The 26,485-nt window shown below is 44.3% G+C and overlaps 1 protein-coding gene across 9 annotated transcripts; it reads left to right on the top strand.

The window, feature by feature from the left end:
• Positions 1-1,108: 1,108 nt before the first annotated feature.
• On the top strand, positions 1,109-26,459 carry tp53bp1 (tumor protein p53 binding protein, 1). Of its 9 annotated transcripts, none has more exons than XM_088641219.1 (29): positions 1,109-1,310; positions 5,727-5,926; positions 6,303-6,387; positions 6,557-6,641; positions 7,163-7,248; positions 7,822-7,950; positions 8,191-8,257; positions 8,375-8,544; positions 8,774-8,900; positions 9,254-9,348; positions 9,491-9,702; positions 10,057-11,593; positions 11,900-12,016; positions 12,341-12,562; positions 12,911-12,977; positions 13,557-13,649; positions 15,943-16,342; positions 16,819-16,887; positions 17,535-17,687; positions 17,823-18,073; positions 18,796-18,960; positions 19,349-19,755; positions 20,588-20,779; positions 21,212-21,394; positions 23,078-23,266; positions 23,813-23,907; positions 24,678-24,877; positions 25,337-25,473; positions 26,136-26,459. In XM_088641219.1, the coding sequence occupies exons 2-29, from the start codon at positions 5,747-5,749 to the stop codon at positions 26,327-26,329; spliced, it is 5,907 nt and encodes a 1,968-aa protein (XP_088497345.1). In that variant the 5' UTR covers positions 1,109-1,310; positions 5,727-5,746; the 3' UTR covers positions 26,330-26,459. The 9 variants fall into 9 exon arrangements, 8 of the variants coding, with proteins under 8 accessions (XP_088497345.1, XP_088497343.1, XP_088497347.1 ...); XM_088641217.1 differs by having other exon boundaries at positions 5,712-5,926; XM_088641221.1 differs by lacking the exon at positions 1,109-1,310 and adding an exon at positions 4,603-4,730 and having other exon boundaries at positions 5,712-5,926; positions 7,825-7,950.
• Positions 26,460-26,485: the final 26 nt, after the last annotated feature.

Raw genomic sequence — 26,485 nt, 5'->3', positions numbered from 1 at the left:
CTTTCAAGAGATTTCGACTTTCATGTGGTGCAGGAGAGTGTGAATCTACCTTTGTGCGGCTCTCGTGCTGCCTCTCATACCCCGCCCTCTTTCATTGTTTAATGGATGATGAGGAAGCAATATGACTCTCTTACAGTCTCAGCACATCTCCATGGCAACCTTGCAGAGGATATTGGTTCCATATTTTGTACCAGCTCTGCAGAGTGGTGATCAGGGCCATTGGTTTTCATCGCCTATTTCCACTGCCTCCCTTTAAAGAAACAGCACTCCCACACTTTCAAGGACCCACTGCACAGCATCTCTGCAACTGGTTGGCAGCTCATCCTCAACTTCATGGGGCTTTTTTGTGGTTAAGAACCCTGTTAACTACAATATCAGGAATCTATTCTCAGCTGAATGTAGTTTGAGGATACAGACATGTTTATTGGCTCAAAATCTGTCAGATTGTATTTACATTCTGAAATACGTCTGAAGGCCCTGTAAGACATTACCAGCACTATTCAAGATACAGGGAGTTGCAGATCTTTAAGGATGCATGCAGTATCTTCAGTCATGTTGCTTTTTTGTGTTCCTGGGGCTAAAATGTTCAAATGTATAGATCATAAGTTGGATTGTGCAAACATTTAAGTCTTCCATCCACAAGGCACATCATTACACACGTGGGCACAGCTGCTAATGTACTTATAACTCACCAAAAAGATAAGATAAAGATAAACTTTTATTGTCCCTTAGTGGACAATTATTATAAACACATAGCACATCTGTAGATGTGGGTTAATCAACAAAAAAGAAACAAGGAAAAACAGTGTGGTCCTTAGCTACAGTAGCTGTTTCTCTCATGTGGACAGACACAAAATGAACACAAAAATGTAAATTTTGCAAACTTCACATTTCTTCGGTAGGAGTATGTTTTTTTTCCAACACCAGCACTGGTCTGATCAGCAATTGTGAAATTCAGGTGATAGAGACGAAAGACGGATTTGGGGTAAAAAAACCAAAACCATCTTTCACTCGTCCGTGTCGAAAGGAGCAGCTCAGTCTTGCCTTTGAACAACACATGTACATCACACACAAACATACTTACGCGCACGCATATACGCGCTCATCAAAAAATGCCATTGCATCTTTAAGTGGCACCCATGTCTCCCACACCCAGCGTTTCTGGTAGAGTTGCAAAGTGCGAGAGAGAAATTGTAAGCGGCGCTGTTAAAGACAGTGGAACCTGGCAGACGAAATTAACACATTGCCAATTTTGGCAAAATCCTCATCAAAAAAAGCATCAATCGAAAAGCAGACATCGCCATTACTAGGTAAGACTGCTATTTCTTAAGCGCTGGCGGTAGGGAAGGGGCTTAAGTGCCAGGAATCGGTCTTTGTCTTTCCCCGGCAGCGTTGTAGAATGTAGTGACATGGGTGATGTGACTACAAGGGCAGGCTCGTTTAACGACGTTTTGACAATTTCTGGTCCCGACGATATCAGCTTATACAAGCGTTCAGCTGCTGTGATTCCTCTCCACCTGGGTCAGGGCTATACGAGGGGTGTTTTTCTTAAATTACCGGTTAATATTAGTAGGGTCCTTGAGTGTGAACTGTTTATATACAGTACTATACGTGGTCTTTTTAATAGCGATTTGTAAGTAACGTTACTGTTTTCTTGTAAGAATTCAACATTATTAATATTAACGTACTTTTTGCCATTATTAAAGTGGTATATCGGCAATGTTCTGAATGCTAATGCTCATATTAGAGCCGTTTGAGTGAAATTTTCAAAATGCCTAACATCTCTCCAGTACCTACTGGTATAGAGCAGAAATAGATCAATTTTCCATCAAATGCATGTCCTTTCCATTACCTTTGTATCAACAAACAAGTTTGAATCTGAGCACACCTCCGTATCAGTTACTTTGATGGGGACGCAGAGTTGTTATTTTTAAGAAATATAATTTACCTAATGTTGGGCATAAACGCTGTTTTGGGTGAAAGAGGCGGTGATCCAATATCCCCTCTCCTAAATACAGCCTCCCACGGGCAGTTGTTGTCACTGATCGGCACACAAAAATAAATGTGTAATATACAGTACAGATGACAGCCACATCAAAAACAGTTTTTGATCTGTCTGTCTATTGTGTTTACTGACGTGCCTATTTTCTGCATGTGGAAATCATTCAATAAATTATATTCCATCTAAATATTTGACATATGATATATTAATTTAAATGTAACTATAGTACAAGCTTTTTTTAAAAAAAAGGACGAAAGGCCATTTAAAAGCCAGAGGATGATGTAGCTCAAATTCTATCTTGGCTTGGGTTCAGATTACATTTAGATTTTGAATCAAACGTGTCCTATTAGATTTTGCTGATAAATTACTCGCTATAGCTCTAGATACATTACTGTCTTCTTGCAAATAAATTGTAGTCTCTATCTAAAAGCAAGAAGATTTAAAACCCTCCCTCTGAAAACTGTAGTATGGTAATATGACAAGTAAAGTTTAATTCCATACTCAAAAACAAAAAAAAGAAACACAATGTTTTGACTGTTGAGCCTGCTTTACTGTCAACTTAATTTGAAAAGGTTGTCTGTGGCATAGCTGGAATTTACTGTGGCCATGACAATGATAATGCCATAATTTAATGTACACTGCTCTAGGTACTTCTGCTGTAGTTTAGACTGCTTCATCCTATCAAACTCAGGTCCCACTCTGGGGGAAATTCATTCATGATGAGCCTTGAGGTCTCACATTAATGAACATTATTCTGCATCATTTAATAGCCATAGAGCTTCTGAAAAGGCAAAGAGTTCAGCCACAATTTGTAAAGAAAGAAGACAAAGATTGACTCAAAATCTAAAAGCATGGTTGAAGTATATTTGCAGGTCATAGTGAAAATGCTATTAAGAGAAGCTTCCACTGCACTGCCTCTGTGAATAGTGGAAGGGTTATTGTCTGCTGTTTATCCAGTAACTTTATCTTACATGCAGTAAGAAATAAAAAAAAAACTTTAATCATAAAATTAAATGTTAGTTTTCTTTTAGTGCAGCATGTGGGAATTATGAATCTCTTTAACTCTCAATATGGTATTTCTAACGCACAAGAAAGGCTGCCTCCCTGCTGCGATTTGTGCTTGCATGTAAGTTGTGAATTTTCCATCCTGTCCTCGCCCCTAGCATTCAGTCAGAGAGCAAACAATTGAAACTGTGTATCATTTGTTACTATGGCAACAGATGCAGGTACTCTGCGATGCTGGAGAGATGGTCCAGATATGCAACTCTATGAGCATAACAACAATTTACAGCCATTTAACCACCTGCAGACATTTTTCTTCTGAAAGCAGTGACTCCATCAGTCTGCTTAATTGTTTTGCTCAAATTTCTGAGTGAGCTGTGTTTGCTTTTCAATTATTTTTTATGTGCTGCCTACTGTACTTATTTTTTCAGCCCAACTGATACTTATACCTAAAAAAGTGCTTAGGCATAGTATTGTTTTAGAATATTTGATTAGCAACAGAAAAGAACAACACCAGTAATAAGAATAATTTCTTGCATGTACATAGTGATTTTCATTCCAATGGGCCACAAGCTGTTGTACAAATAGGAGGAGACCCACTTAATTCACTACTGAAGTGATGCTTCATTATGTTTAGTTTACTATTGAGTCATGATTTGTACTTAACCACTATTGTGACTTCCATATCTATTGACACTCTATAAACAATAGGTAGCTTATCAATAAAACAAGGTTTTGACTTAAAAATCAGCTACAGACAAATGCAAAAAGCCTTGGTACATTTATTATTTTCAGTGCTCTTTCCAGTAGATACACAACTCTAATGTCTACTTTTCCCAGAAGCCAGTTAACCCACCAATATGTGTTTGGGCTGTGGGAGAAAACTGGAGTACCCAAAGGAAACCCACACAGACATGGGGAGAACATACAAACTCCATGCAGATAGTACCCCAGATCCAGAATTGAACTCAGAGCCCCAGTGGTGCAAAGCCGCAATGCTGACCGCTGTGCTGCCCCTGGAATGGCTTTTTTGCTGCTGTTCTATGGCACTCCCTTAAAAACTGGGGTGGAGTTCCCATGGGCAGAGGTCTGAACAAGTCAAACGATTGATCATACGACACTGGTTGTAAAAGCAGAGATGTTAACTCTGGTGTCCTGGCTAAGCCCCACTCTGCTGTTGCACAGTCTGATGTACCTAAAAGTTCCCCCTTTATTTAATCGGTTTAACATATGTTCACTCCTTACTCCATACAGAGTAGGTATCTGTCAGACACAGAACGGAGATTTTAAATTTCCTCATTAGTTACTCATGAGTGTAACATATTCTTTGGAAGCAAAACGTAATGTACTACACAGATTTAAGAAACTGATCTGAATCCCTTAGTTTTGGGCAGCGTGCTAGATTAATCTTACACTTTTTCTCAATAAACAAGTCTTCGCATTTCTACGAAGTGGACGGAAGTGTATTGACACGTGGTGAAGGCTGTATCTCTGTGACTACAGTTACCTCACCTCACTGTGCAAGAAAACGCCTTACTTTTCCACTTGCAACCAATCAGGCAAGGAAGAGGGATGGCTTGAACTATGACCTTACGTGTGCGGGCCAATCGGCTCTGTCCCTGGGGTTGTGTGTGCCGCGAAGGAAGAGAAAGGGCAGAGCTGGATGGGGTGGCAGACGTTTTGGGGTTCGGGGAGTTGAGGGGTTACGCGTACCCATTCGAATCAGGTAAGATTGGAAAGAAGAATTTAAGGGTCCGAAGGAAGTATGGAGAAGGATTTATGGAATGATCGGTAGTAACTTTTCGTTGTCTGATAGTTTAGCACAAAAAAGTCATTGGATCCGGGACTACTCGTAGTTCAGTACTTTGTCAACAGAGTACAGCAACTGTAATTTTATTGTATCTTTTTTTCCATGCGCATTGCATCATTTATTTGCTTGCATTGAAAGAGGCTACCGCTAACAAAGATCTCACACTAAAGGAAATAAATGATCGTGCTAGAGGTTACACATTTTGCAGGTGATGCAGGAACTGTGGAATTCAATTTGCTTTATGACCGCACGCTCAAGGTTAAGTATAATTGCAAGGAAAGGTTTGCAAAGAACGAATTTGATATTTTGCCCCGTGAGAGTTAACGCGCAAACCAGCTTGTGTGGACCTTTGTGGTTAAATGAAAGAGTGTATGGTTGTCAACGTAATCTCTCAGCTCTTTCTTCAAACGCTTTAAACTCGTTTTAAAATAAGCATTATTCACAAATACTAAAAATTAAATCTTAAAGGTAGCCTAATTTTTCCCTGAATTGTGAGTCTTCTAATAACTCACGATTGCCCTTCTAATGTAGCAGGACGGATAATTTCAGGAAACATTGCCTGAGATGTTCATGTGTAGCTGCATTGTTGTACACTGATACCACTGTTTCTGTACTGAAGGAAACGTTAAAAACTAGGGTTGTTGCCCATGCTGCCTCTTGCTGAAGCCACTGAGTCAGCAGATGCCTTACACTCATTTTTTTACAGACCTTCTAGATCTATTTCTCCAACAACATCTTGCTCTGATTCTTATCTAATTTAATCTGCACCCTGGGAAAACACCTTGGGCTGTAAATCCCATTTTGACAGTTTTCTAAAGGTTTGGAAATAGAGGTGGCAGAGTCGGGGAAGTTTGACTGATTTGAAGTTCCGGCCCCTGAAGTGAGACTTGGATGTAGTTTGTGTCTCTGCAGCCTGAGCCCATCCCATCTCCATGGAACCCGGGGGCAGCGAGTTGGAGCCCAGCCTCCCCACACAAGACAACCCCTGCCTGATTGTGGAGGACTCCCAGCCCGACAGCGGCGCCCTGGAGGAGGACCCCGAGAGTGGTTATCGAACTCTGCTCGCAAAACGCCTCTCGAACCTGCAGCCGCACGCACACAGCCCAGTTCTGGTGAGTCCCTGAGGGAGAGTGACCACAGATGAAAGATATCCCCATATTTGAAAGATGCTGCATACGCAAGTTTGCTCTCCTGGCATTATGCATCCAGTTGTATTTGACCCTAGTAATTCTTTTAGTTTTAAAATGACCTTACTGTACTGCTCAGATGTTGTAATATTTTCTATTATATCTAAAATACAATAACTAAATGTCATTGGAGCTGATGTGGTGCAAGTTGTATCATCCATATTGTCCTGAAAGAAGTTCTGAAACAATTGAAACTGGGGTATGATATTGTTCTCTTGTAACCAATCTTGGAGGGTATACGTTTGAAATGAAGAGACTTCCCACTGAAATGTCTTTGTTTTGTCTTTTTTTCTTCTCCAAGGAGCTGATCTCTTCTCCACTGGGCGGCAAGGGGTGTGCGGGGGACGGCCAGCAGGAGGGACAGAGTGACGGGCACCCCAGTTCGGGTAGGAGTTTCTGGGGAGACCAGGATCAGATAAGCCTAAGCTAGACAGGAAGATTGGTGAACTGAAGCCTTGGGACTGCCTACACAGTGTCATGCTTCAACTAGTGTTTGAGCACTGTTCCATGATAAGGCATTTTACAAAGTCCTTCTCTTGCTGTTGTTTCTTTTAGCCACTGTGGATTCTAACCAGACCCAGACCTCTGCCCTTGAGGAGCACAGTCAGCTGCTTGTGTGCCCCCTTAAGAGCCCGAAAAGGTATGTGATGAATAATAGTCTTCCGTATAGTTAGAGTAATAATAAAGTTAAAACTCCCATATCTCACCAGAAAACACCAAAGGAAGATCACACCTTACACTTAATGAGAATTATTGTTCTGCATTTCTAAATATTCTATACCTGGTTCTTGTGCAAGTTGGGTGAAATTAATGCAGTGCCTTTCGTTTATTCATGACATGTTCCAGACATATTCATGCTGGCCTCTCAGTTGTCAGGAATTGGTCATGAAAAGGCTGAGTGTTCTTATTTGAACAGTACAAGGATTTGGGCTGGAGTTACTACAAGGCTGGTAAAAGAAACTTTCCAGTCCCCTATGATGTAACTCTTTTCCTGCAGCAAGGTCTGTAATGGAGCCTAATAGTGAGCCATTAAATAATTAAACCCTTGCTGTGGAATAGAAAGGATGTCATTGAGAAGCCCTGTTTTGTGCGGAAGGTAGCCAACCTAGGCAGACGGTTGAATTGCTGTGGGTGGGACCGATGTGTATGCTCCTTGCCCAGGGCCCTGGGAACCGTGAACAGTGAGTCTGCTGGAGAGGACGTGGGAGACAGTGCTGACTCCACCACACATTGTGCCCAGTCTGAAGGTACTGTCTGCCTTCACACACCTGCCTTCCAAACACGTGATACTATTCAACACAATACGGTATTTCTTACATTACTTGACAAGCTTTGAGACAACACTGAGTTGCTGATTAGAGAGTGAAAGATCTTAGTGGTGGATACAGATGTTTATTTTTATTCAAGACTTCTGCGCTTCCCAGATTTCAATCATTTTAATATTTTAATTCTGGCACTGTTATCATTATAAAACAATCTGAAGGATTGTGTGAGCGATTAAAACGTTTCACGGCTTCCTAAAGTTGTGTTATTTGATAAAGCCTAAATTGTTTGAAGGTGGCCGGGTTAAAAATAACGGTAAAATAAAACGGTAAATAACATGCAGCTGGTAATAAGGAGGAACAAGCTAAATTGACTATGGAAACAAGGCCCTTTAAAAGTGAAGAAGCTTGAGGAACCATCTGGTATTTAGTGGGCTTAGTTTGAGTTTTGTTGAACTAAAAAAATTAGATATACTGTAATATGCTAAAAAAAACAGCAGAATCATTTCAAATAACGTTCAGGGGCACGGCCTTGCTTATACCTGTATGTGTGTGCAGTAGGAACGTCGCAGTTCGGTCTCCTGGAGTTGTCAGAGAGTCAGGGTCTTGGAGAGGCGCATGAGAGCCGGGAAGAGACAGACACTTCAGGGAGAGTGACTGAGAGCCCTCAAAAGCAGTCTAACCAAGGTGAGTGTTGCACATTGCACTTGATTATTATTGGTTTACTATGTTGCATGGACTGGGATTAGGTTGGAACTTCTAATTTACTGTATATTGCAAAAACTTTGTCTCTGACTCTTCTGTAAACCTTCCAGAAATCAATTTTAGTGATGTTTCATTCATCGTTCAAAACATAAACATAACTGCAGTGCTTGGACCTGCTAGAGGATGGGGCTGGTATTTATCGACTTCTTTTGTTTCCTACAGCCAGGGGGCAGAGTATAACGGGGGAAAACAGCCTGACTCCCCCTGGTCAGGATGACGTTTCGAAAAGGTAACGTTTGATGATATCCTGTAATGATACAGGATTAACTGGCATGATCTGGCTTATGCTGGGCTGCTTGCAGTTGATGTAGCAGTTTGTTTAAGGTGCGTGATTCCTGTGCTGCAGGTCAGAGGTGACTTCCAGTTGTACCACTGAGCTGCAGTCCAGGGAAGTGACCAATGAGAAGAAGATGACCTTTCACCACTTCTTGCTGGGGCAGGGGTCAGAGGTGTTCCCGCAGGAGGAGGACTCCCAGCTCTCCACTCAGGAGGATCTCTTTGAGAGGGATGACACAGGTGCACAGGCCTTGACCTGGTCCTCTCATGGACCATGACCATTTCCAGAGAAAAACTACACGTTTTGGAATTGAATTCCTGATAGCTTGTTTTGGTTTTCCAATGCACACTCTTGTCTGTTAAAAGACCAAGTTGATTTTCTTTTTGATCCCCCGTTGTTATTTTTAAGGAACTTGCAGACTGTTGATTGCTGTGTAATTCAGAGATTGAGTGCTTTGTCTCTGTGCAGGTTCCACTGTGGATAGCACTGTGGCTGAACCTGAGACCCCCGGGATGCCAGCATCAACCCCTGCAAACAGCCTCCGTCTGTTACACCTCTCCGGCCACACCACCCTAGTCCAGGAGAGCCTCTCCCAGTATGAGTCCCGCTGTGTCCTTCTGCACTGTCTCTTATGATGATAATATTTAAACTGATGATGATAATATTTTTATCATAGGACAGTTATTATTCCCTTATCATCATTGGGGTAAATTATACACATCTTATTTAACAATGTAATTAACAATTAACAATGTAATTTAAACAAAGAACAAAATAGTTGCTTAGTCACAACCTGAGGCATTCAATATAGTCGTGCAAATACGTTATTCTACGAATGATATTGTTAAAACTAAAGAATTGTGAAGGATTTTAAGAAATAACATTTTTTTCCCTAGAGGGGTGGGTTGACATTTAGATATTTAAATCATTGCTTGCATTTCCCCTTAGGAACTCAGTTGAATTTGTGGCCCCTTCTCAGGACAATTTTGGCCCAACACCCATTATTGTGCCCAACTCGCCCACAGAGCAGGAAGATAAACCAGGTAATGTTTAGTGCTTTAGGAATAAGCAGTTTCCCATTTATGGTTCTTTTCAGTTGCTTCTGCCAGTTGTAGTTATTTTTTAATGACAGGTGACTTTCGGTTAAGTGATTCAGTTATTTTTGCTTGCTTGGTTTGTGTTTAGGTGATGATGAACCCATGGATACTTCTGTTTCTCCTGATGAAGCTGAACAACCACAGAAGAAAGAAGAAGAGCCAATGGAAACGGACCAACTCCCCACTGAGTCCTTCCATGCCCACCCAGATCCCATAAGTTCATCTCCAAAGTCTCCTAATTCCCCTGCTTTGGTGCTGGAGAAAACTCTCCCTGTGCCATCCCAGCCTGAATTCTCACATGTATGTATATACACGCATATACCTGCATGAGTGCAGAAAGTCAGTCTGACTAAAGTGTTTTAAGTTAAAAGTAAAATGTACATAGTTAGAATTTCTGTAAAATGGGCCAGATGAAACAGTTTTTTTCTGAAAAAATGAAGCACAAAAGGAATTTGAGTCTGTAACCTAGTTTTTTGAAACTTGTGAAGTGCAGACAAATTTTGTTTGGTATTCTGTCATTCTTAAGTAGGGGAGTGATCTGTTAGTTATTTTTGCTGGTGGTTTGTTTCCTTGCAAGCCCATTTAATGCCGCCAGACTATACTGTCTCTGTGGCCCTCAGTCCCTCAGTACATTGTGTCTCATTATTTCTGCAGGATATATTTGTCCCAACTCCAAGCCTGGAGGCTAGCAGCAGCAGTGTGGCAGAGAGCGGCAATAAGGAGGTGCCTCCCAAGGATAGCCCCTTAAGGCCCCTGGAGACGGGGTCTTCTAAAGACGCTCAGGCAGAGGCCAGTAGACAGGAGCAGCACAAAGCAAATCCCTGCCAGTCAGGTCCCAGTGTACCAGAGGAGTCATTCCGATTAGAGCTTTCTACAAACAGTGAGGGCAGCAGTCTTTTCCAGAAAACGCAAGGAAAGGAGGAGGAGGATGACAGTGAATTAACACAAATAGAGGAGCTGGGTGACAGTGCAGGAGCCGCTACTAATGACCCCTCAGTCACGCCTGCGAGCCAAACAAAGGAGAAAGACATGGGAAATGCCACCGGCACTCTGCAGCCAAATGAAAGTAGTTTAGTAAACGTTTCTGAGGGGCCCAAGGCGATAAAAGATAGTTCCATCGAGCAAACTGCTAAAGACTCATACCCGTCCGAGAATGCTAAAGCAGAGAAATTTGCAGACGAGGACAACGATGTGTCAGATGTTTCCAATGCATCGGTCACTGGCTCGGCCACAGACATGCAGAGAGCAGCAGAAGCAACAGACTCGACAAAACCAAGTAGCTTGCAAAGTGCAGAGCCAGCAGGATCAGCCAGCCCCAGCAGCTCCTCCCCTAACCCTCAGACTGTAGACTTGGCCATCACCAGCAGCGTTCAGGAGGGTCCGGCAGCAGCTGATCTCCTTAAGCCCGCCACTTCCGAATCTGCACCGTCCTCCTCAGGAATTCCCAAGGATGCCGACCCTCGGACTCCAGAGGAGGCAATGGAAATCCAGTCCAGGAGTCCTGAGGCTCCCGAAGAATCCAGATCCAAGGAGGCCGTCTCGATCAAAGCTTCAGATCAGGAATTCGGGCAGAATGCAGGGAAACCTGAGGGTGATGATGTGACTGTGGACACTTCAGAGGAAGAACAGGTTCAGATGGAGGAAGAGAAGAAAGAGGGCGAGGGATCAGGCCTCTGCCTTGCCCTATCTCAGAGCCAAGCATTTTCTCCAGAGCCAATGGAAGAAGAGGAATCTTTCCCAGCACCAGAGGAGCCTAGCATCCCAAAACGGGACAGTCCCCCAGGGGTGGAAAGGCAAAGTGTTGGGGATGGAGAGGACGTTCCCAGCAGTGTGATAGTAATAGAGGAGAGTGAGAGGGACTTCCAGAAAGAAGACGAGGAGGTGACCCTACAGCCCAACAAGGCACAAACTGTATCGTCCCAGCCAGTGGTCCTGGATTCCTCTCAGGACTCTGCCAATGTTCCTGATATTCCAGATAATGTTCGAGCAAAGGGAACAAAAGTGGATATGATGGGAGACAAGTCTGTACCTTCTAGTAATGGCTCCGTGCACCAGGCCTCTGAGAAATCCTCTGAGACCAACGAGGCAGCAGAGCGTACGGACAAGGTGGTGGACACGAGGTGTCCTGGAGAGCTGGAAAGTCAGAGTGCAGAGAACTCTGCTGCCAAGAGCCTGAGTGACAGCTCTGGGGGTATGTGCTTCTTATATGTGTGCCTTGATTGACCTGGTTCAGCCAGCTCAAGACAAATCCTCACGTGTAACTTTCTAGAGATGAAAAGAAAGTTGTCTGAGACTTGCAAAAGTTCTTTTAAATTTTTCACATTGATTTTGTCTTTGTTTTTCTTAGTTCAGCTCCTCCAAAGATATGATTTGGTCACAAATCTTTACATATTGCTAGAATAAACTGGATGTTTTTCATAAATCACAGCTATGTGATTGGAGTGTTTTAATACATATGCTGCTGAGTTTTATGGTACTCTTTTGTCTTGTCCTTTAGAAATCCCGTTTCACTTTACTCTTCCCAAGGAAGGAGAGCTGATTCGTCCAGCAGCTGCTGCTACACCCCCCCCAGTTGACCATCTTAAACTGACTCCCCGACACAGCACTCCTATTGGTGAGTTTCCTTTAAAATCTCCATTATGCCTCAGTTTAACTGCTTTCTAACATTCATATATACCTGACCTACCTGTGGTAGAGGTGACAGCATATCTGTTCTGTGAGCATTTAAGTATAGTAATTGGATTTGGAGGTTTATCTTCTCAGGACAAGTTATTTCTTTGTAAAAATCTAAATGGATCTCTTATTGATTAAAATTCGGATCCATGATGACATAATGCAGGGTCTCGTACCTCTGGATGTGCCTTAAACAAATTGTTTTTTTTTTTTTTTAAACTGCGTTGTGAGTGTCTTAAATGTTTCTGGTTATTTTCTTCTGCAGAGGTGGGGTCATGTTCTGTCAGAGCTGCAGTCACTGGTGATGTCAGCAGGGAGACAGCCATGACCACCAGTGACATCATGGCAGAGGAGAGTGGCGGAGATGGGGTCACAAGCGATTCAGCCTTCGCGGTGGCAGAGCGTGATGCAAAACTGAGCCTGAGGATGAAGCTGGTGACCCCAGTGAATGAAGAGAGCCCAGAGTCGGCATGTTTCAGTCTGCAGAGTACGATCTGGTGTCACAAGGCTGACAATTAATGTTGTGAACGTTGAATGTGACATTTTGTTTTATGCTCTACAGTTTGGAGTGTAATACACTTTTTAAAAACACCTCAAAGAAATTACTCAAGTCCTTTTCCCATCCTTGTCTAGTTATTTGCCACCTGAAAAGATATTGGTGATCAATAATGTCTCTGAATGCTCCCTTATCCGTACTGAAAAATAAATTGGTAAAATAAACTCACATGCAGCTGGCAGTTCCTTACTGCAGCTATTACATAATTGTTTACTTATATAGTGGTAATATCTGATGCTCAGCTTGAGTGCTTTTCATTAATTTTCTTTTTGTTTCCAGAACCAGCATTATCTGAAGAGGAAGTCTCTGTTGCCACGGCTACCACTGTTGCTAAGGCTGTAACCAGGTAACCTGCCACTGTTGCTAGGCATGCAGCAGCTTATTAAGAAGGGCTCCATCAGTGAGATGATTCCAGGGTTTGTCCACTAATTTTAGCCAATGATTCAATCTTGCTGAAAGCAGGATTTCATTTAGACATTTGGCTAGACTTATCCCTGGTGTATAATACACTTTTAATTGAAATACCGATTTTCCCTGAATGTTTCATAACATGGATGAGGTTATTAAAGGCTGGACACTGTTCCGTATTAAATGGAGTTTCCTCCAGTAATGTCAGTTCCCCAGGCGCTGAAGGCCCGCATAGAATAAGACCGGTCAGCACTGGAATGTGTCACCTTCAGAGAAACTGCAAGTTGATTTGAAACAAAGTGGAAAGTTCCTCTCCCTCCTGCTACGTTCTTATTTTAAATTATCCAAACATTTTTTTTTTGCAATACTATGTTAAAAATTATTACAGTGAGCAAAAAGCGGCCTTTAAAAAGGCTACAATACACATTGTGCCAGCATTGTTTTAGAGGTTCGGTTGGCATTGGCGATAACGAGCCACTCTCTGTCAGACGGCTGACCGTGCTCTCTGCCTTCTCAGCCCCCTGCGGAGCCCATCGGTGTTCAGCCGTGTGTGTGAGGTCCGCAGGCAGGTGGAGGCAGCGGGGAAAGAGAGGCCCAGAACCCCCACCAGGTACAGTGCTGCCTTCCCCTCCTGCCTTTGAAGACCTGAAGTCGCACAGAGGCTTATCTTAGTTCTGTCAGCCACGCAGGAAGCCCGTTGCCAGATTCTGATTGGCTCCTGTGCCATCTGCTGTTGTTTTTGAAGAATTTTAGCAAGAAATACTTTGGCACTTTCAAAGCATTGTTACTGTTTCTGTGTTATCTTAGATATGCATCCTATTATTGCTCATTACTGCCAGTAGAAATTCTAGTATTGTGAAGCTCTTGCTTAGAATCTGTTGCGCTAAGCTAGAAATTCAAACCACACTTTTCATTCTACATTTTTGACCCTCTAACCATTTGTTTTTCATTCAAATATGCAGTTATCTCAAAGTTATCTTCAGCATTTGATTAGACCATTTACATCTTACTAGTTCTGCTCACTCTGGTGCAGTGATGACCTTCTGCGGTCTTTGGAAAGTATATTTAAACCTCCCAAGGTGCACCACATCTTTAGAAACCTGTAAGTAGGTCCTGGAGTGGCTTGGCTGTGTCGTCAGCATGGTTGCTGTTAGTTGTGCTAGTGCCTGACCCACTTGTGAATTTTGGTGCTTGGACTGAGGTGCTATTCTGAGCTCCAGCATTTCTCCCCAGAGAAGAGGAGAAGCAGCAACTGGATTTGTTTTGCTGCAAAGTCACTTCAAGGTTTTTCTCGGGGATCTCTAAGTCCTAGTTCCTCTCTGGCTGGACTGAGTGTGTGTCAGGACCCAGCTGTAAATAATTGTCCTTATATAATAATTTAACTCTTTGCCGGCCAGCTGGCTTGGCACATTGTGTTCCCAGCATGCCCAGACAAGATGGCTGCCAACATCCAAATGAGTCTGACCTGCAAAACAGCTGCTCTCTCCCTCGCGTTAATTGCCAGAGAAAATCAATTGAAAACTTTAAAGATTGCAAACAAGAGGAAGTTGTTTAGTTTTTCAAGAGTTTTTGCTAGCAAATAATTGAACTGAAGATCTCATTCAGCAGGTTCTCATTTTTATTCTAAAAAGGATTACATCTTCCTTTTCAGTAAGGATTGCATTGTATACCTAATTAATTAAATTATGCCACTGTGTTATTTTACCAATTTTTTCTGGGCCATGCCTAATAAATGACACGAAAGGGTAAATTCACAGAGTCAAAACATTGTTTTACTTAGGATAAGGTAGAGGTTTATTCCATACTGAAAAGAAACACAACGTTTTGGCTATGGAGCCTTCTTCAGGTGTTCTACTTAGGTCTACTATCTAACAAGTACAACCATGAAAGGATTTTTTAACCTTGTTGTTGACTGGTTTCTAAAGGAACAACACATTTAATAACAGCTGCATTGATACCAAATAATTCCACAGTTATGTAAATATCATAATTTACAAATTGGAAATTATGATTGCTGCCACACACGTGATGTAAAATAAGAGTTCTTTTGGGAACCGAATCAATAGACAAATATAAATAAAATACTGCCGTGGTGTGTTCAGACTTGAATGACACCTTTTCATTAATACTAGGAAAACAATTTTGAAAGAAATCTAATTGAAACACATCCAGGTCGTTTCTTGCAATAAACATATTTATAATAACACTCGATGCCGTTTTAAGTGATGCTGTAAGCATGAACCATTTGTTCTATCTGTTTGTTCTGAAATTTTCCACCCCAACCCTTTCTTGCTCCTTAACTATAATGCTTCAGCTTGTAAAATCAAGATCTGTCCCTTCATTTAAAAAAAAACAATGAGATGTCAATGTACCAATAAGTGTATTTTAATTAATGTAAATCTTTCTACCCAACAGTAGGCTTAAAAAAACAAGTTATAAAATCTAACAATTTTGAATCATTGTTTCTGTTGACTTTATTGCAGTGTACGGTGTAGAACATTTTTTGGCCGAGCTGTGAATAGGGAATGCGTGTTTCAACCCAGCCTGTCTGAAAGCATATATTGCTTTCAACGACATGCTGATAAAGCAAGGTGCTACTTAGCAATTATCAGAATTCTTTATTATTTTATTTTGCGCTGAGCTGTCTTTCCATTCTGAATCAACGTGCCATGAAGCATATACAGTTTTAGTTGAATATTTAAGAAGATTGAGCTGTAGAATAAATGCCTGAAGTTCAAACTCCTGGATCTTACAGTTCTTATGAGAGTGAGTGCGCGTGTATTTATTAACGGCTAAACACGTGTAGATTACAGAAATGCTCAAGATCATCCACCATGTTGAAGACAAACAGGGTGAAGTGTGTGTTGTTCGCAGTGTGCTTGACAGCAGCTGTGTTGTTGCAGAGGAGGCCTGTCGGAAGAGGGAGAGCCGGGTGAGGAGGGACAGAAGGCACTGCCTCTCCGACACGTGCCCTGTAGCCGTGCCCCCCAGGAGTCCGACCAGTCCTCGAGCCGCCCGCCGGAGGAAGAGGCGGGTCAGGGAAGCTCGGTCCGGCACCGGGCACAGCGGGCGCAGCGGCTCAGCGTCCGGGAGAAGGAGATCCAGACAGACGCTCCGGCATCTGGGCGGCTGGAGGAAACTGCGACCCAGACAGAGGGCAGACCGGGGCTGGCTGAGGAGGAGGAGGAGAGGTGTAGCGCCACCGTGCAGACTGACAACGCCAGCAGGGCCCTGCTGAGGCAGAGAGCAGTGTCCCAGCAGACCAGCTTTGATGCCACCGGCACCCCCACTCTTCCTAGGAAGGTACCGGAGCAGATGTAGCGTATAGGGCATTTTTAGATTGTTCAATTTTGTTACTGAGTGATACGATCAACAAGGTTTCCTTTTCTATTGGTTATTGAAGTGTATTTTAGTGTTCGTTTTTTGATATCCTGTGGACCTTTTTATATACTTTTGGTAGAGGCAGGATTTTTCTAACTGCCCCAAGGTGCAAAGTGAAATACATTCAGTTAAACATGTCATTCTACTGTGTCAGCATAGACCTGTGAGTGAAACTATGAGATTTCCGTGACATATATGGAGCCGTGCGTTAATGTAACATTTAACAGCACTTTTCTCGATTGGATAGATCATTATGTTGAGTGTTGGTAATGAAACGATGATGGAGCAGCTCTTGGACAGAGGGTGCAAGCAGTTGGATACATTGTAAGAGGTCTAAAATGAACCTGTTATCAAACCTTTTCAATCCAGTGTTTGTAACATCCTCGCTCGTTTTCCAGCTTCAGCAGAGGGCGGTGTCCCAGCAAACCAGCTTCGACGCTAGTGGGCCCCGGCAGGTAATGAGCAAGGTACTGGAGCAGGGACTTCATTAGTAATGCATGCTGACTCGGTATATAATTACAGTTTGAGTATTTTGTTTTGTTGAAGTGCGCGTTATATCTTGTGTTTCTATGAATACTCTCTTGATAATTACAATGTGCCATTTTGTGACTGGGTTTATGATGTTTTGTGGAATGAACACCAGCCATCTAAAGACCGCAATGATACTTTAAAACCCACATGAGTAAAGATGCCTAAAGAGCTGCACATGGGCATTTAAGATGTATTTGGACCAGTTCCTACTCTTTTGAAATTGTGGATGAATTCATGATTAAGTTCATTAGAGTCTTGTTTTAAAAAAAAAATAATTTCAGTTCTGTTGAGGTAATTTGTCATACGAAGCGCAGTGAAATGCTTATTTGCATGTAAGCTCCAGTACAATGACATTAAGGAATCGCCAAACAGAAACGGAGAAGAGCAGCAGCAACAAAAAGAAGTTAAATAACGTACAACTTAAATACAAGTAAGCACCAGCAGTGTTGGGGGGAAAAAAATAACCATCAAAAAAAATTTGCAACACAAATTTAATCAAGCTAGAGGCTGAGTTTGTTAGGGTGAGTGATAATGGGGACGGGGGGCTTGTGCGTCAGGTCTGAGGTGTTGCGCTGTATTCCAGGGAGACCCCGAGTCCCCCCCTCCGCGACCCCCTCCGGGGCAGTCGGTCCGACGGCATGTGCGGACGATTCGGGAGGTGCGCACGGTCGTGACCCGCATCATCACCGATGTGTATTACGAGGACGGGAAGGAGGTGGACCGCACTGTCACGGAGGTGAGGGCTGTGTGAGACTTGCACCGTAAGAAAGCCCTGCAAAGCAGTCCATAGGAACTTGTCTACGCTGTTCCAATCTGGCTGTTCATTATGAGGTGCCGTGGGGCATCACTGATCGCGGTGTGTGTGCCTCAGGAATCGGAGGAGCCCCTGGTGGATTGCCGCGTGGTGGAAAGCGACCTTTCCCCATCCCGTACTGCTGGCTCCATGACCTCAGGCGACCTGGGTGACGTCAGCTCTCTCTCCTCCAAGACGCCCAGCCTCCAGCGCAACTCCAGCGGGGCCAGCAGTGGGGGCCCCGGTCCTGCCAGGAGGATGGGCGCCGAGGATGCCACCAGAGGCTTCATCATGCCACCTCACCGCGGAGCCTCTGCCAGGCTCGCCAGGTAACTCTCCTTTTTGCCTGCCTGCCTCCCCTCTCTCCTCTTCTCCCCTGTCCTTCTTTCTCCCTCCCCACGCCCCACAGAGGAGTGCTCTTTCACCTGTCTGCCCTTCTCTGTGTCATCACACTTGTCTCCTCCTCTGTGCCATGTTTTTAATTCCTGTCCCCCCAGCTTCCTGCTGCCTTTCCGAACTCCGTGTGTCTTTAATCTTTCACTCATGAGGTGAGAGAGAATTAAACATTAAGTTTTAGGATTAATCAGGAAGTGCAGAAACCTGCTTTTCCTTAAGAAATCGTCCCCACTGAAGTCCGAAGGCGAGCATGTTGTAAGCGTGGCGGAAAGATGATCTTCCCACAGTTTTGTGACGCAAGCTGGGCTGGTGTGCGATGAGGGCAGGCAGCTCAGGACTAGCACAGCGCACAGTGTCCATGCAGTAAAGAACAAAGACACCACGGTCTTATTGAGAACGGCCTCACGGGTAAGAAAGGTAAATGAATGAGCCCAGCACACCAAGAACAAACAATATTTAGATTTAGATCAAACTTTTCCCACTCTGAAATCACAAACAAAACACTACCAACTCAAATCCCACACGGGAACCAAGAGCCCAACCTTGGTGATGAAAGCCTCGTCTCTACCCACTGCTGTTGGCCACCTGCGCAGACTAGACCCAAGGCCTTTCCTGCAGGGTGTGCGCTCTGACCCCTCTCTGTCTGTCTCCCCAGCCCCCGGAAGGCATGTGGTCAGCAGCAGGGGGGCTCAAATGGGCCAGGTGGGTCCAGGGGGACAGAAGACAGAGCAAGAGAGCTGGAAACAGGGCCCCTCACCCCCTTAACACCCCGTGGAAGGGCGCGACGAGGCAGGCCTCCGTCCCGCACCCCTTTCTCCAGGTGAGACCTATGAGAATAGGAGGAAGGAGCCACACGGCATCTCCCTTGTCACACCTGTCAGCACACTCAGTAACCTGTGGACTCATTCTGCAGATACCGGAACTATACCAGTTCTATAACCGAGTACAAACGTGATCTGAAGCCTTGAATCTCATTCATATGTCTGTATTTCAACCTGGTGTGCACACTCTTTCTCCCCGTGTCTCTCCACCTTTTTACTTTTATTTCTGTAATTCACATCTGTTTTCTCTGAACTGTTATTTTGAAATCTATGACTCTGTCCACCAGTACGACGAAGGGATGCGTCTTGTTCAAGCTAAGAGCACCAAGTCAGTGATTAGCAGCTCGGGATGGGTGACCAGCTGTATTTTCCTCCCGCTTTCCGCAGGGAGTGTGGGACCCCCACATCAAGGGACAGTGGCCAAGGTCTGCCCAGCTCGTCCTCCGAGGATGAGCCCTATAACCAAATGTGTGCCCATGTGTCGGAGAGCCCTCCTGAGCACAGGCCCCTGCGGCGCTCGAACTCCCCCGAGTTTGGGGTGCTGCCGCCCCAGTCTCCTGACACCGGAGGGGGAGCCAGCAGCTTTGTGGGGCTGCGCGTCGTGGCCAAGTGGTCCTCCAATGGCTACTTTTACTCCGGCTGCATCACTCGCGACTCGGGAGCGGGCCGGTTCCGCCTGCTCTTCGACGATGGCTACGAGTGCGATGTGCTGGGCAAGGACATCCTGCTGTGCGACCCCATCCCACTGGAGACCGAAGTCACGGCGCTCTCCGAGGACGAGTACTTCAGTGCAGGTGAGCCGTACTCGCACAGAGCCCCCCGAGCCACGTCCACTCGCACCCTTTAACTCGTTCCGTTTTTCCACACGTGGAAATGTATTCAGTGCTGGTGAACACAAACCTTTCGCCTGACCCAGAGTGGTTTTATTGGCTGATTGACCAGAGTCAGGATACATCCAAATGCCTCTTTCCCATTTTGTGGACAGTCAGTTGAACACCTTCAAGGGCATGTGCCTGCAGAAGGCAGAGCTTGAGACCCCAGCCTCTCCTGTGTGCCCTGTTGGCTTGGCTCTAGTCTGGGGAGATCAGTGAAGCCCGGTGACTAAGTGGTTATACTGTAGGAATTCAAATGATGCTTTGTTTGTTAATTGAAAGGAAAAGACATTATGCTTCTTTTTTTATTATTTAAGTGCCCACCGCCTAAAAAAAGGTCTGTGTTCCATTTGTATTTTGTCAGTGCAACTTCATTTTTCCACTACAATGTGCGCACACCCCGAGAATCTTTCTGATCCTTCCCACGCAGGATTGTTCCTGTCTCATACTCGTACGCTGAAATATGCACAGCCCTTGCAGGAGACACACGATGCACAAAGACAGGGTGAAAACCTAATAGGCAAACTCCAGCAAACAGGAAAACGAGAGTATCAAGGAGTGTGGAACATGTTTTCCCCCTTGAACCTGAGAGGTTAAGAGGTGCTGTGTGGTTCCGTGCAATTGCTCCGACTTTAGACTTGCAATGTGTGCTGTCTTTTTTTCAAGCCACACAGCCCAGTACTGAAGTGCTGCCTTTTCATCCAGTGAGATGTGTCCCAACTCCTTTTCCCATGTGATTGTTACGCCCACACAGGTGTGGTGAAGGGGCATAAGAAGGAGGGCTCTGACTTCTTTTACTGCGTGGAGAAGGATGGCCAACGCAAGTGGTACCGGAGGATGGCGGTCATACTGTCACTGGAGCAGGGCAACCGGCTCAGGGAGCAGTTCGGCCTGGGCCCCTATGAGCCCGTCACTCCCCTCACCAAGGCCTCTGACATCAGTCTGGGTAAGGCAGGAGCAGGAACAGGCCTGCTGAGGGCCTGGCTAACTTGGCTTTCTTCCTGGCTCTGCAGAATATGAGTCTCCAGTGGTTTATCTCCAGATGATATTAAGTTTCTTTATGTTGTCTTTGATATGAAAAGTTTATTTACAAATTGCATTGACAGGATTATAAGTCGTAGGTTATAAAGTGCTATTTGGAAGGTGTGAGTCTATGAAAACTGAAGAAAAGTGAGAGTCGCATTGAAATTGTGAAGAAGCAGAAGTCATGGGCAAGAATAATTTGGGTTGATGGGCCTGGTGGAAATTATTCCTGGGTACCGCTCTGTTTAGTAAGAGTTCGTGCTCTCTGGAGATGTAGTGCTCTGAATAGCAAACTGGGGCAGTATTGCGATGGCACTTGAGGTCTTGGTCTTCAACCAGAGTTTCACCGCTACAGATAACCTGGTGGAGGGGAAGCGGAAGCGCAGAGGGAACGTGGGGGCCAGTGGGACCCCCACCCGTGGGCCCAGCGAGAGCCCCAGAGCCCCCGGCAACACAGGCAAGCGGAAGCTCATCAATGCTGCTGAGGAAGACAAGTGTCCCGCCAAGAGAGGGCGGAAGTCTGCCTGTCCCAAAACTGGTATGGACACCCCACCCAGAGAGGAGGGAGATAAATGACAATGACTGACCCCATCCCTCCCCCTGCCCTATACATGCCCTCCCCTTCGTTTTAATTGTTGAAAAGAATCAGTGTGAACTTTTAAGACTATGAAATAATCACATTTTCTTGTTTCTTTTATATCTACATATTTATGCTTTTATCAATAAAATGGATTTGATTTTACATCCGGTCTGATTTTTTTTCCCTGTTTCATAGTTCAAGTGGAGTTGCAGATCTTCACTGAGCCACGCTAATGTAAAACAAAGGCACTGTGTAGTGGAGCTTCACGAGGGGTTAATACATCTGCAATTGTAGGACCAGCACAAGATTTATTTAGCTACACTTTTAGTGTGAAAAAAAAAAAGTGATACTTTCTTCTCTTTTGGGATTTTGCCTTTGAGCCTGTTTTTGTAGGCCTATATATTCATGTGAAATTGAAAATACATATTGCTGGATTTTAGAGGGGAATGGGATGAATCTGTATTACTTTCTGCTTCTGCACAGAACGAAACTTAAGCTTGCATTGGAGAAAGACAAAAAAAAATACAAAGACAAATGAAAAATACTTTAAAGACATATGTACGTACAATTTGTTCATACACCACTAAGGTCTGTTTGAGTAAAAAGGTGTGTTATAAAGTCATTCTTAAAAACAAACACGGCACAAAAAAACAGGTTAACATCAACCCCACCTGAGTGTTGATTTTTTTGCAAGTGCATCATTAACCATTATTAATTTAGTATGGATAAAATATCAGGTTTGAGTTACAATTTTTTTTGCCTATAGCGTCTAACATCTGACATCGGATAGAATTCAACTCATTTCTTGGGTGTGGATTATAATTAAGGATTTCTGGAAAGGCAGTTTGCTTTTTGTCTTTTCACTGCAATTCTGAAATCGTGTTTGGATGTCTTATTTCTAGAGTGTATTGCAAGTGTTGCTTCCTGTCATCTACAAGGGAAAACATTTTTTGTGTTCATCTTGCCCTTGATAAATTCTTGTTAACCTCTGGTCCTCCTTTTCCCTTCTCTGCAAAAATGGTATGTGACTCATCTGTTCTCATTTTTAGGTACTTTTTGTGGAGCATCTGTAAGTCCAATGCTGTGACTGTTTGCATGTGAGGAAATGTTATGGAAATGGGGACAAGTCACAACTCACTGAAAAGAGAGAGGCAGTTCCATTGTTGGGGGTTTGCTGTGTGTCCATGTTCTCTCCAGTCTTGGATGCCTGTCTATATACTGGTTAAGAATAGACAGGTGCTTTGTTTTTGGCTCACAATTTGGTGTCACCGAACTCCTATCAGGGAAGCACATACTGTAAGATGACTCCCATTGCACAGCAGTTGATTGATGATCCATTTCAGGTTTAAGCTACCTGTAGGCTCTTGTGCCAATTGCACATAGCAAACAAAAGCATAGCACAACATTTCCAGTATTATTTTATTTTCATGTGTCTGGTTATGCAGATTCATTCAAGATGGCTTATTTGTAGCTGTTGCTCTAGGCTTATGTACTGTGTTTGCAGCTCAAGTAAACTGAAATAGATCTTGCTGCATTGCAATGGGAGTCCTATTTGGTTCCTTCTCATACTCCCCTCAGAGCCCTTAAGCAGACGTGCTGCAGATTCCTTTATTTTCTCTTGCCCCCTTCCTCTCTCTCCAGGGCGGCGTGTGGAAGCATGCAACACCTCCGAGAGTGGCGCCGAACTGCCCTCGGACCCCGCTGAGCTGGTGGAGACCCATGGGCCTCTCCCCCAGAGCGCTACGCTCTTCCTGGGCTACGCCTTCCTGCTGACCGCTTCTTCGGAGAGCGACCGCGAGACCAACCAGCCTGGCAGCGAGGGAGAAGAGGGTGAGGCAGCCTGGTACAGCCACCAGAAGAGGCTCCATTTTTTTTAATCTGTTTTCACCATAAAAATAGTCAATTTTTTCAAAAAACCCTTTGAAGATCTACATAAGGTTCTTTTATGTTTTAAAGAGCTAAAAGCCATTATGTTTTTTTTTTCTTGTGATAGCAACTCAGGTTAGGATACTGCAGTCTCCTCTATCAGCTTTGTAAAGAAAGTAACTAATCTTAAATTAGTATTGGAGTAAAACAGCCTCAGCACGCTAGTGCACCTTCCTCGAACAAAGATAGCAAAATTAGTTCACATGGCTGCGTTATCAATCCCACATAAGTCACCTCTGTATGTGTCCAGTCAGCATGCATAGATAAAAACCCTAAATGGAGAATGTTGCCGTTTCCTACAACACTGCTGCACTACTGGGACAATTCCACCACTGTTTTCCACCAATCACCAAAATAGTGAATAGTGCTTAGTGTGAAATGAGTTCAAATTCAGACCACAATGCAGTAAATGGAAGAGGCGTAGTGTGACATGTTCGTTTTTGTTGACAGAGTATGTGCAAACAGCCCCTTATAACAAGCACTACACAGAAAGCCAGCTGAGAACGGGAGGGGGCTACATCCTTCAGGACTTCAATGAGGGACAGGTGAGTGAGGGCAGGTGGTGCAGTGGCTCTGAGGCTAAGGATCTGCACCTGTGGCTGGAAGGTTGCCGGTTCAAATCTCGCAGCCAGCAGAGGAATCCTACTCTGCTGGGCCCCTGAGCAAGGCCCTTAACCCCAGCTGCTCCAGGGGTGCCGTATAAATGGCTGACTCTGCACTCTGACCCCAAGCTTCTCTCTCCCCGTCCGTGTGCCTGTGTGTGTCATGGAGAGCAAACTGGGGTATGCGAAAAGACAAATTCCTAATGCAAGAAATTGTATATGGCTGATAAAAGTGATCTGGTTAACCATACTGCACTCTGTTCGAGCTTCTCCTCTCTCCTAGTCCTACTCCAGCTGAAGGTCTGTACCTGGTTTCCCAGATCACTGTGTTCCTGGGTATGCTCTTTTAAACAGTTTGGACAGTTTCAAACTTTTGAAATGTTTTTTCTCCGTTTTAATTTGAACTTTCCACTACCAGGATTTCCACCTTCACTTAAGTGTAGGATACTCCATCCATGTAAAAAAAACCATCAAATTATTCTTTTTATTTGTAATTTAAGGACAGAAGGAAGAGGCTTGAGCATGCTCAAGAAAGGAAAAACTGACATGAATGTTTTACAAACTGGCAGTGCAGTGAAAGAACTGACCAAAAGAGGTATTAATGATGTTAAAAATGTAGGAGTGCAGAGAGATTTTGATTAGACTGAAATGTTTCAATCACGTCTCTGATGATAAATCTCTGGGATGCTGACAACTTAACTCTGCCTCCACAGTGTAATGCAGCCTATCAGAGCCTCCTGATTGCAGACCAGTACTGCCGTACCCAGAAATACCTGCTGTGTGTGGCAAGTGGGGTCCCCTGTGTCTCTCACCTGTGGGTGCAGTACTGTTGCCGCGATAACAAGCTACTGAACTATAAGGATTACCTGTTGCCTGCAGGAGTGGGGCTACCAGACAACCGCATCGTGGAGTGGTAAGACAAGGAGCACATGAGGCTTGGGTTACTTAGACTGAAGAAATGCACCAAAACCCCTCAAGATATTAGCAGTTTCATGCGAGCCTTGCTTTATTGCTTTTTGACATGTAAGAAATTAATATGCCTCACGGTCTCAAATTTAAACAGTTCAGAAGATGGGATTGTTTTTTTCTCCAACAATTTTGTGGGAAATGTGGAAAATACTGCCCAGCTCTGGTGTTGAAGCTGGCTTCTCCCAGGAAATGGCTGGATGAGATAAACTCAGACCAGTTAGCTACCACCAGCAACCAAATGAGCTATCCTATCCTGGGTGGCCTCCTCTCCACTAACCTCTCCCACGTTTAGAAGGTTTATGCTAGAGCTTGCTTTGTCACAGTGGTTGATGGGAAGAGCACGTCTCAGTACTGCAAGTGCTGGTTCCCAGTCCTGCTCAAGACCCATGCTTTGTACTTGCAGGCACCCTCGCCGCAGCCCTTTCCAGTCCCTGCAGGTCCTGCTGGTCTCGGAGCACCCTGTGGAACTCTGGGCCGAACTCCTCATGATGGGCGGAGCCTCCTCCGTGCGCCAGTATAAAGTGGACCCCGATAGCCCGCGTGAGTGCCCTTCCTCATCATATTGTGTCCTGAGGTCATGTCATGTCACAAGAAACCTGACAAACCCTGAACAAAATGTCCTACCTTGACTTTGCATGTTTGCATATCGCACAGTAACAAGCAGCCTGACCTAAAACCATCTTTCTGATTAATTAGGTCTCTAGCAGCTGTCACGGTTACCATTCAAGGACTAAATTTCAACTTTGAACAAAGGAACTTGCGTTTAATTCTTCTGAACCCTTTTAAAAACTTGAGTTTTCATGTTTCACCACTATTTTGTAAGTCATTGGGTTAGTATCCTCTTGCATTATTTCATGGAAAATGATGCCTTTATACTTTAAATGTATAACATTTTCAATTAGAGACTGTGAATGATGTGGAATGTCTGATTTATTAACTCATTAAACTTGTTTTCTTTTAAGTAATCTTGAAGCCATGCCTTAACAGAAATCCACTTGCTCTGACACAAAGGTGTGGGAAGTACAGTGCAGTAGTCCAGGTTTCTTCTTTTTCTAATTACTGCCCTCTACCTTTTGTGATTCATGTATAGTCATCAGGTGCTCCTAATTTAATATGTAAATGCCACACAATAAACCGTCACCTCGGCTACATCTAAGTTGCGAGCAGCTCATTGATGATGGCCCTCTTCCCTGTTCCGGCAGCAGCGATCTCGGTGGGAATGTTCGACCTGCTGGTGACGGACCGCTCGTGCCCAGAGTCCGTGCTGAAGTGCGCAGCGGCCCTGGAGCTGCCCGTGGTGTCGCCTGAGTGGCTGATCCAGAGCCTGATTGTGGGGGAGCAGCTCGCCTACGACAGCCAGCCCCAGTACAGACACGACTACACTCCCCCTCCCTAACCCCTCCCCCTGCCTTTAGAACCCCTCTCAGAGGCTTTCAAAACGTCCCGTGTTTGTAACTGTTCTGGTGCACGTCTTTCCTGTATATAGTTTTATCCCTCAATTTTTATGAATAAACTGTTTCATTCTATTATGGTTTTATTTTTTACATCTTAT

The sequence above is a fragment of the Lepisosteus platostomus genome, chromosome 7, assembly GCF_059453375.1.
Source record: "Lepisosteus platostomus isolate fLepPlt1 chromosome 7, fLepPlt1.hap1, whole genome shotgun sequence".
NCBI lineage: Eukaryota > Metazoa > Chordata > Actinopteri > Semionotiformes > Lepisosteidae > Lepisosteus > Lepisosteus platostomus.
The sequence above is the reverse complement of the archived record's forward strand: the minus strand, read 5'-3'. Positions and strand labels throughout refer to the sequence as shown.